The 10,413-nt window shown below is 63.0% G+C and overlaps 1 protein-coding gene across 1 annotated transcript; it reads right to left on the bottom strand.

The window, feature by feature from the left end:
• Window positions 1-6,443: 6,443 nt before the first annotated feature.
• Window positions 6,444-7,569, bottom strand: LOC129784317 (thyroid hormone-inducible hepatic protein-like). Its single transcript, XM_055802393.1, has 2 exons — window positions 7,115-7,569; window positions 6,444-6,826 (listed from the first exon to the last, which is right to left on the bottom strand). Exon 1 carries the CDS (start codon window positions 7,526-7,528, stop codon window positions 7,133-7,135), a length of 396 nt encoding a protein of 131 aa, XP_055658368.1. The 5' UTR covers window positions 7,529-7,569; the 3' UTR covers window positions 6,444-6,826; window positions 7,115-7,132.
• Between the last annotated feature and the right edge of the window lie 2,844 nt (window positions 7,570-10,413).

Genomic DNA, 10,413 nt, shown 5'->3' with positions numbered 1-10,413 from the left:
TGGGATGATTGTGCTTCTCAAAGAGAATGTATTCGCCTGAGAAATCACGTGGGGCACCAGGTGTCCTCAGACCACTGCTGGGTTCCTCCTGTGCAAGGACTGTAGGACAGTCAGTGCTTCTGGAGTGTTTTTGAGACTCTGAAGAGATTTAAGCGTGATTGATTTTAAGACAGCATCTACCCTCACTGAGGATATTGGGGTGGTGTGCTTTGAAGCCACAGTGCCTTTCGTCGTTAAATTGTGTAATCATTTTCCTGTGCTATTAGAGTTTCACTAAAATAAAAGCAAGGGATGAAGTTCCTGCTTTTCTGTTTCTTTACAGTGTTGTGGAGTTTTAAAGTGCAGCAGAGTGATCAGGGTCCCACTAAAGAGGTTAACATGATCGTGAACCCATGACTAAGGGGTGGAGCTGCCTCCAGGTGATGGGAAGAAACAGAGCAACCGTCTGCAAAATATTTTCTCACTTTAGATTGAGACTTTTAGATTTTCTCCGATTTCAGTCTGAAGGATGTTGTTTTGCTCTTGTCATATGGCAGATTCTGAGGGGACGTGCAGCAACAAATGCAACTGGAGCCTGCAGCCCAAGGCATGGTCAGAATCCTCACACCACAGATGCTCAGAGATCTCCAGTTTCTTTAGTCAAAAGTAAAAAGCTGTCAGAGGACCAGTGTTTGTTCATCAAAGCAGTGCTATTTCAACAGCTGAATGGGATTTAGAATGGCCTGAAGAGGCAAGGGGACGCCTCCCTCTAGTGCCCAGCTCTGTAGGACTTCCCTGGGGTGTTGTGTCTGGGAGGGAAGGAGTCGCCTGGAGGTGGGACCCAGCCTGTGCTGAGGGCTCCAAACCCCTGTGAAGGGCTTGCAGCCCCTGCCCACCCACCCAGCGAGGGTTTGCCCCTGCTCTCCCCACAGCTCACAGGGATCAAAGGCAAGCAAAGCCTTGCTTTCCTGCTTACCCCAGCTGAGCATCCCCACCTCTTCCTCTGCCCCTGGCTCTGGAGGATGCCATGGCCATGCAGGGAGGAGGCAGAATTGCCCCCCGGTGTTGCTGGGGTGTCAGAGATTAAGGTAGGTTGCCCACAGGGGGTGTGTGGTGGAGATGGTGCTGGGTCTGAAGGGCTGGATGAGCGTGGGCCGAGGGAAGGGATGTGCAGGTACCAGCTGGGTTGGGGAGCTGAGAAGTTGGAGATCCAGGAGAGCAGGGGATGTTGGGGAAGGGAAGGAAGGATGCTGTGGAGCAGGTTGGGACCCCAGCACTCAGCACAGGACGATGACAGGATTACACCAAGCTTTTGCAAGGTGTCAGAGCCAGAGGGCTGGGGGAACATCCATCCAAACACAAACCCAGCTTGGCACCTTGCCAGAGAAACCCAGCTAGCTTCCCTGCACTGGAGCATGTCCTCGGTAGCCAAGGTCCCCTCATCCTCATGGGCTGGGGGACAGCAGCTATACAGAAGTGACAGCTGGTAGGAAACACAGGACACATCTGCACAAGACTTTGCGTTTCATATACATTATCAGAGACCGGTTGGGTGGGTTTAGGTACATGCAGAAAGAAACATCGCTTCAAAGTTATAGATGCCTCCTACAAAGGAATAACATGAAACACTGATTTCTGCCCTGCAGAAATAGCCCTGGGACAGGGGTAGAATGAAGCAGCAAGGTTGCCAGCAGGATTGGCTGCAAGGTGAGTCGAATGGTACAGGCAGCACCCGCCGGGCAGACGGCCAAGCTCTGCACTGCTCATGAAGGATGTTCCTCGGTGGGACTTGGTGCAGGAGAAGAAGTGCCACTGGGCTGTGGACAACAGATCACCCTGTGGGAATAATGAACACAGTTTGGCCAGGACGTCCTCATTCCTGGCTGAGATTGCTCCAAAACAAGGGTTAGTTTTGTAAAGTCCCTGTTAACACTCCCTGTTGTTGCTGTCATCTTTTTACACTCTCCATTTCACTACAAGGACCTCGGCCATAGCCCTGTCTCTGCTGGGGCACAGGGATGTCTCCCCAAGGTGTTTCAGGGATGAAACTCCCACCAGCACAGAGAACAGGTTTGCTTTCCGGGCTAGGGCAAGATTGAAGTGTCTGAGCTCTTTGCAGGTGACATACCAAATTTAGACAGTTGGAGACCTGAAAGTACCAAATCATTCCCTAAAAATGACTGTTGTGTTTTCCATTAGAGAAAAAAGAGAAAGAGCTGGACCATCAGTGACTGGCAGCTCCTGGAGACCAGAACTCGGGGTCCTCCAACCACCCAGCCCTTTTTGTTCCTGGGATTGTCTGTGTCTGCCCAGCAGCAGGCAGACGTTGCCTATGCTACAAGCAGAGGAGTCTTGAGGACAACATGGAGCTCACAAAGTGACCTTTGTTCAGTGGCATAGCTTGCACCAGTGGGCAATTGGGAAAGAAAAATCTAGGAGGATGTATCTGTTGAGCAATGAATTGCAGACTCATACATAACTCCTGGGATTTGGGGGTGTGATGCAAACACTGGAAAGCCACCCAGCTGATGGGGCAAGAGGACAAAGTATGTTGCCCCTCAGCCAGCTCCTCCTTGGCAGTGCATCTCCCCAAGCTCTTACCTCAGAGGCTGGAGGTGCAGGCTCAAGAGCTGGAGTGATCTTCACTAAGGCTGATCTCCTCCAGGATCTGGCTGTACCTCCGGGTGAGTGCTTTGGTGTTTCTGGTGAGGTCTGTCAGAACCTGCTGCAAGCCGTTGACATGATGGGAGAGGCGCTCTTCCACACTGCTGTCTGCACCCTCATCCAGGGATGTATCACTGTTGGCACTAGTCTGGCTCTGGTCGGTGACAGAGGCCAGGCCTTTCTCCACCACGGGCTTGATGGCCTTGAGGAGCTGGTAGCGCTCGTAGAGGTCCGTGTGGCCGCCCGCAGCCGGGGCCGCCCCCTCCTGCTGCGGGAAGACCCCTCGGAGCAGGCTGGGGAACATCACCTCCTGCTCCATCTTCTGGGTGGCTGAGAAGTACTGCTCCATGGCCCCGCTGGCACGGCTCCGGCAGCGCTGGCCCGGGCTCTCCTCAGGGTGCCGCCTGCTCCCCGGCCCCGCCGGGGGCTTTTTATTTATGCGGGGCTGGGGCACGTCCCCCCTCGGCTGTCCCCTCCTGCCAGCCGGCCGGCCGGCCGCGATGGCCGCGGGGACGGGCTTGGCTCCAGCCCAGCTGGGGCTCGGCCGCGCCGTGTCCCTGGCTCTGTGCCACCCGCCCGGCACAGCCTCCCCGTGGCCTTCGCCCGAGCTGGCCGGGGGTCCCGCCGCGGCCCCGCACCGGGAGCAGGATGGCAAGATGTCCAGAGACTCTCCTGTCTGGTCATTTCCCATCGCCACCATTCCAGGAGCCCAGGGAGTGTGTGGATCCAGCACCTGCCCCTGGATGGGGAAGAAGGGCGAGTGGTGGGTTTATCTAGAGAGGGGGAGCCCCCTGTGAGCCCTGCCTGGCCACCCACCTGCTTCGGGTCTGGTCTGGGGGTCTCACGCAGCCCACCCTTGGCAAGTGGCCTCGGCAACAACCCCTGCTAAGAGAGGGAGAAGAGACGGAGCAGGGGATGCTTGTCTGGGGGTGTTTGCCCAAAGCCGGTTGTGCCTGGGAGGCAGATGGCCATCAGCTGGATGAAAGAGTGATCAGGGAACTACAAAAGGGACTTGAAAAGAAAGCAGGAGCCAGCCCCGAGGAAGCAGGAAAGCCCCCAGCGTGAGGAGAGACCTTGGAGGGGCGGCGGCGGCAGGAGTCCAAGCCTGCGGGACACTGCCGAGAGCGGCTCTGCCGGCATCCCGGGCTGCAGCCAGGCCTGGCCGAGCATCCACCCGGCGGGATGCCCCGAGCAGGCTGCAGCCAGCCCCTGGGCTGACAGCACGGGGGGCAGCAGGCAGGGACGGAGCCGGGGTCGGTGCTGGAGAGGCCGGAAGGCGCCTCTGGATGGATCCCGTCCAAGCCCGGCTCAGGCAGGGTCAGCGCTGGGGCTGTGCCGGGCTGGGGTCGGGGTGTCTCCAGGTGCCTCTCTCGGCAGCCTGTCGCGGTGTTTGACCACTCCAACTGGAAGGGAAGTCTTGTCTTATGCTCGGATGAGATTTCCCGTCCTTCGGTTTGTGCCCGTCGGCTGTTGTGCGGGTGCTGGGCACCGCTGGGAAGAGCCTGGCTCGCCCGTCTCCACACCCCCGTTAGGTCGTTGTACACACGGCTGAGCCCCCCGAGCCTTCTCTCCTCCAGGCCGAACAGTCCCAGCTCTGTCAGCCTCTGCGCGTCTGGAAGATGCTCCTGCTCCTTCATCCCCGTCATGGACCTTCCCTGGACTCTCTCCAGTGCGCCCGTGTCCCTGCCGGACCGGAGAGCCGGGCCGGGACCCAGCACCCACATGCGTCCCACGAGGGCTGAGCAGAGGGGAAGGGTGTGTGTCCCCACCCCCCACCCCCCGAGGCTGCTTACAGAAGGGTATTTTGAATTTCTTGGGTATTTAACGTTTTGGGTCACAACCGGGCTTTTTCTCTTGCCTTCCTTCTACTGGCCCGTGTGCCCGGGCCACAGCCTTTGGGTTAATTAGATGTCGCTAACCAGCTACAAATAAACCCGCCATCCCGCTGTGCCCAGCGATGCGAGCGGGAAGGGTGCTTTCCCCACGGCAGCTGGCCCCAGCGCCGGGGCCCCAGGAGCCCTTCCCGGGCAGCACCGAGGCAGCACCCCCTGCCACGCCGGGGGGCCTGGGCTGCCCCGGCTGCCCTCATCCCACCAGGGACCTGCGCGGCGTTTGCCAGTGGCAAAGCCCTTTTCTGCGACCACCCGCGCCCCTGACCAGCCGTGCCCAGGCGCGGTGGGCAGCAGCAGGCCCGTTGGGGCCGGACGCAGCCCGGGGCGGCGTGGCGCAGGGCCCTGCAGTCGGGGCAGGCAGCGGTTCCCGTGACCCGCGGGCTCGGGGCTGGCCGGCCAGGCAGCGGCTCGCAGACAGGGACCCGGGGGTCCTGGGGGATTGCCAGTGGCCCCTAAGTCACCGGCGTGTCCCTCCCGCTGCCCCAGGTCATGGACCTTTCTGGGGACATCCCGTGTCTCTTGCCAGGGCTGATGGGCCACACAAAGGCAGATGTGCCTCAGAATCCTCACACTGGCTGGCAGGACTTGTGTTTGCCCACGTTTTGGGGCACTTGGGGGTCGGCAGACACTTTTGTAGATGCCAACGTTCCCTTCCCAGAAAAGCAACGAGGGCTTCAGACCCACGAGGGATGTCACCTGGAGGAGCCTGGCCACGCGGAGTAACATCGGTGCAGAGCCCCCGGGAGGTGCAATGAGATCGTCGGGTCTCTGCGGCTGCAGACTCGGCGTTTGGGCGAGCCTTGCCCTAACCTGCCATCCTCCTGGGGAGCCCGTCCCCTGGCGTGTGGCTCAGAGGGAGGAAAACGCCACCACTCCTGTGTCGCTGAGTGTCGCCGAGCTGTCCCTGGCACTGCCTGCTGTTAGATGCCCCCATATCTCTGCCTCCCGAACCCCACTAGGGCTGCTCTTGTCCTTGCTCCAACCCACTCAGCACCTTTCAGATGCTGGGCAGCCCTGAATCCGGCCCCCAGCAGCCCCTTCCCGAGCCCGTGGCCCCCCGGCCACCGGGCCTGGAGACCCTGTCACCACCGCCTGCGCTCGGGGAGGACAAGGCAAAGCCCATGCGGTCGTGACATCCGGGAGAAATGGCCTGATCAGGCGAGAGGAGATGGGAACCTCCAACGAACGCAACCCCAGAGAGGGGTTTGGGGTCCCGGGGGCAGGCGCTTGTCAGAGGCGCCGAGCCCTGCAGCCCCGCTGCCCCTGGGGGCCGGTGCCCAGGCTCAGCCCCGCGCGGGGCAGCCCCGGGGCGGGAGCCCTGATGGGCAGGAGCAAGGCGTGGGGAGCTCTGGGGCACAGAGCAGCACCAGCAGCGGTGGCACAGCGTGGGCAGAGCGTTGCAGAGAGCCCTGAAGGTGGTGGCTGTGTTGCGCGTGGGCTGGTGTCTCCGTCCCTCCCCTCTGGGTGCACAGCAGTGGGGCTCAGTGTCCGCCTCGCTGTTGCGTGGCCGGGCCGTGCGTTGGGCGGATTCACACCCTTTTGCCCATGGAAAGCGGGGACCAGCTCGTGCTGGTCTTGCTGCCAACACAAGGAAGAGGGTTTTGAGGCTGAGGGTGGTGAGGCACAGGAAGAGGTTGCCCAGACGCGTTGCGGATGCCCCATGGTTGGCCGGGGCCCTGAGCTACCTGACCGAGTGGAAGTTGTCCGTGCCCAGGGCAGGAGGCTGGACAAGATGGTCACCGAAGGTGCCTTCCAACCCACACCTTCCCATCACTGTCATTCTTTGTCCCTTCTAATGGCCCATCATCGCACTGGAAGGGCCCCTCCCAGCAGAGCCACTGTCCCCTGCCTCACACTGGGGCACTCCCCGAGGGTGCCGGCCAGGCAAAGCACCACAGCGACAATGGCTTCACAGGGCTTGTTTTATTAGCAAAGATCGGGGAAATGGCCCTCGCGGTCCAGGTACCAGCTGGAAAAGGGCTCGGCGGTCGCAGGGGCCCATGGCAGGTCGGGGCCGCTCCACAGCGCTGCCGCCTTCGTGCCGCTCTTTGAAAATAAAGAGGAGGGCACGAGCCTGCGGCTCTTCCGATGGACTCCTGGCACTGCCAGGTGCTTCTTCCTATGAGGATAAGGCACCGTCCGGCTCTCGGGTGCTCGCAGCTGCTGCCGGCGCGCGGTGCCAGCGCTGGGAGACCAGCTGCCGCCGTGCGGGGAGGGCGAGCGGGGCTGGGGGAGAGCCTGCGATGGTCAGCGATGGGGACGTCCTCTCCTTCGTGCCACCAGCACCCATCCTGCAACGGAGGCTGTCCTTAACCCCAAAGGCCACCCCCGTGAGAGACCTGGCCCACCAAGCCTGGGTCCGTGTACCCCGAAGCCCCAAAGTCTCTGCACGGAGGGATGGGATGAGTCCCCGCCTTCGGCGTGCAGACGGAAATCTGCCAGCTCTTGAAAGGGCAGTCCCCATTTCAAGGCACTTCCCAGGAGCTGGCCACCCCTGCAGTCACGCAGACCCCTCTGGGGACATCAGCCACCCCCTGACCCGGCAGCGCCCGTGGGCTCCGCAGCCCCCCAGCTCTTACCTGGCAGCCGTGGCAGTGTCACCAGCTGGGCTGTCCCTCGCTGGGGCTGATCTGCTCCAGGATCTGGCTGTACCTCCGGGTGAGGGCGTTGGTGTCCCTGGTGAGGTGGGTGAGGACCTGCTGCAGACCGGCCAGGTGGCGCGACAGGCGCTCCTCCAGCTGGGCGTCCATGGCGGCGTCGTCGTCTGAGGACGCGTCGGTGCCGGTGCCCGTCTGGCTCTGGTCGGTGACAGAGGCCAGGCCTTTCTCCACCACGGGCTTGATGGCCTTGAGGAGCTGGTAGCGCTCGTAGAGGTCCGTGTGGCCGCCCGCAGCCGGGGCCGCCCCCTCCTGCTGCGGGAAGACCCCTCGGAGCAGGCTGGGGAACATCACCTCCTGCTCCATCTTCTGGGTGGCTGAGAAGTACTGCTCCATGGCCCCGCTGGCACGGCTCCGGCAGCGCTGGCCCGGGCTCTCCTCAGGGTGCCGCCTGCTCCCGGCCCCGCCGGGGGCTTTTTATTTATGCGGGGCTGGGGCACGTCCCCCCTCGGCTGTCCCCTCCTGCCAGCCGGCCGGCCGGCCGCGATGGCCGCGGGGACGGGCTTGGCTCCAGCCCAGCTGGGGCTCGGCCGCGCCGTGTCCCTGGCTCTGTGCCACCCGCCCGGCACAGCCTCCCCGTGGCCTTCGCCCGAGCTGGCCGGGGGTCCCGCCGCGGCCCCCGCACCGGGAGCGGGGCGACAGGCAGCCAGGTGCCGGGGCCTCTCCCCACCCAGCCCACCCCAGCCCACCCCAGCCCACCCCACCGCCGGGGCGCCAGGAGCGTGGGGGCAGCTCTGGCCCCGCGCTGGGCAGGCTGTAGGCAGCAGCACTGGGGGGCCCTCACCTCTGCCCCCCTTCTCGCTGCCACGCGCTCGGGGCGTGAACCCTCCGCGGACGTTGAGCAACCCCTTCTGCAGACGTATGGAAAATCCCACCGGGGACGTGCTGCAATGTGGGTCCCGCGGGGGGGGTCTGGGGACAGAGGAGCGCACCGACCCCCAGCCATGGGGGTCCCCGCAGACAGCCCTCTCCGCCGGGCTGTCCCCCAGCCGGGCAGGGACAGGCACGGGGGCGCAGACCTGATGCCGCGGTGTGAACCTCCCACAGCTGCGGCACAGAGTCCTTGCTGCCTGCAGGGGAGCGGGGATGGGGCCACCCCCCCACTGCCCCCGTCCTGGGCCAGAGGCCACGGCTGGGGCAATGGCCAGCACTGCCTGGCCCCGCGTGTCCCCCGCGGCGTGTGGCAATCAGGGAAGATTGTTCTATTTAGGGAAAGGCGGCAGGGTCCCTCATCCCTTTTGCAACCCTCCACGGTGGCAGCTCTCCCACTGCCCCCACGTCTCACCAATGTGCTCTCACTGCCGCCTGCCCTCTCCCTGCTAGACCTGTCCCCACCACCCTCTTGGCCCTTCCCGATTGTCCCCAGCGTCAATGCTTGTCCTGACGTGGGGGCAAGTGCTGCACTTAGATATGCAGGCGCTACTTGGCCCTGTTTTTTTGGGTGTCTGGGCCACCACGGAGCTTCCTAGACACGCAGGGACATCATAGCATCCCCCATTTGAGCATAGGGACTTGCATCTACCATGTGGCTGGAGCTTCATCATGGGGTTTATGGGGGGGGACAGTCTGCAGCCACTAGTGACAGTTGTCAACCTCTGTTGGGAGATGTCTTTCACCTTGGGGATATGTGGGCAGGAGTCAGCTCAGCCAGCCTCTGGGCGGGGGCTTGGTGCCACAGCTCCGCAGGGGCTGAGGTCCCTCCCCAGCCACATCCTCTGCCCACAGAGACATCTCTGACGCACCTCTCTCTGGGGCAGCTGGGACAGAGACATCCGGGGGCAGGTCTGGGCTCAGCACCCTGGGGCTGTGGCACCTCAGTCTTGCAGGGTCTAGGTGGTGCCACAGGGGGATCCGACTGCAGGAGGTGCCAAAGATGACACATGGATGCTTGGGGACACGTGTGGTGGCATTTTGCACCCTCCAAGTTGTGGCTGGGAAAGGGGTCCCTGGAGGGGCAGCAGGTCAGTGGGAGGCTTGCCCGAACACGGGGGCTGTGGCAGCAGAGACCTGAGGATCTCATTGCACCTCCCGGAGGCCCTGATGGCCCTGAGCAGCCTCCCCTGGTCCCCAGCCCAGGGCTGGGTGCTCCATTTCAGCTCAGCCTGGCCCCGGCTGTGCTGCAGCCCCATGGTGGCTGTGTGGGCTCCAGCCCCAGCCCCTCTCCTGCTGCTTCTGCCATCACAGCCAGCGGTGGCAGCTCCTTAAAGCCTCTCCCAGTGGGATGTGGGGGGCCCATTTTTGGCTGAGGGGATCCCTAGAGGCATGGGGAGGGTTTGGGAATGGTTCATAGACTCACAGAATCATTAGGTTGGAAAAGACGTTCAAGATCAAGTCCAACCATCAACTCAGCACTGCCAAGTCCACCACTAAACCATGTCCCTCAGCACCACATTTACATGTCTTTTAAATACCCCCATGGATGGCGACTCTACTGCTTCCCTGGGCAGCCTGTGCCAGTTCTGGACAGCCCTTTTAGTGAAGAAATTTTTCCTAATATCCAGCTCAAACCTCCCCCAGCACAGCTTGAGGCCACTTCCTCTTGTCCCATCACTTGTTATCTGGGGGAAGAGAGAGATCCCCCCTCGCTACAGCCTCCTTCCAGGCAGCTGTAGAGAGCGAGAAGGTCCCCTCTGAGCTTCCCCTTTTCCAAACTGTGCACCCCCCCCAGCTCCCCCCCGCCCCCCGCCCCGAGCTGTGCCGCAGCCCCTTCCCCAGCCCCTGCCCGGCTCTGGACACGCTCCAGCCCCTCCGGGTCTGTCTGGGGGTGAGGGGCCCAACGCTGAGCCCAGGGCTCGAGGGGCGGCCGCACCAGGGCCCGGCACAGGGGGACGGGCACTGCCTGGCCCTGCTGGCCACGCTGCTGCTGACACCGGCCAGGGCGCTGCTGGCCGCCGTGGCCACCTGGGCACACTGGGGGCTCATGCCCAGCCGGCTGCCGACCAGCCCCCCCCAGGCCCTTCCCCGCCGGGCAGTTCCCAGCCCCCTGCCCCCAGCCCGCAGCGCTGTGGGGGGCTGGTGTGACCCACGGGCAGGGCCCGGCACTCAGCCCTGTTGGGCCTCATACAACTGGCCTCGGCCCCTCGGCCCGGCCTGCCCAGACCCCCTGCAGAGCCCCCTGCCCCCCAGCAGGTCACACTGCCCCCAGCTCGTGTCCTCTGCAAACCCACTGCGGGTGCGCTCCAGCCCCTCGTCCAGGTCCCTGATGAAGACATCAAACAGGA

Source organism: Falco peregrinus, chromosome 4, assembly GCF_023634155.1.
Source record: "Falco peregrinus isolate bFalPer1 chromosome 4, bFalPer1.pri, whole genome shotgun sequence".
NCBI lineage: Eukaryota > Metazoa > Chordata > Aves > Falconiformes > Falconidae > Falco > Falco peregrinus.
Note: the sequence above shows the minus strand (reverse complement) of the source record. Positions and strands in the feature narration are given on the sequence as shown.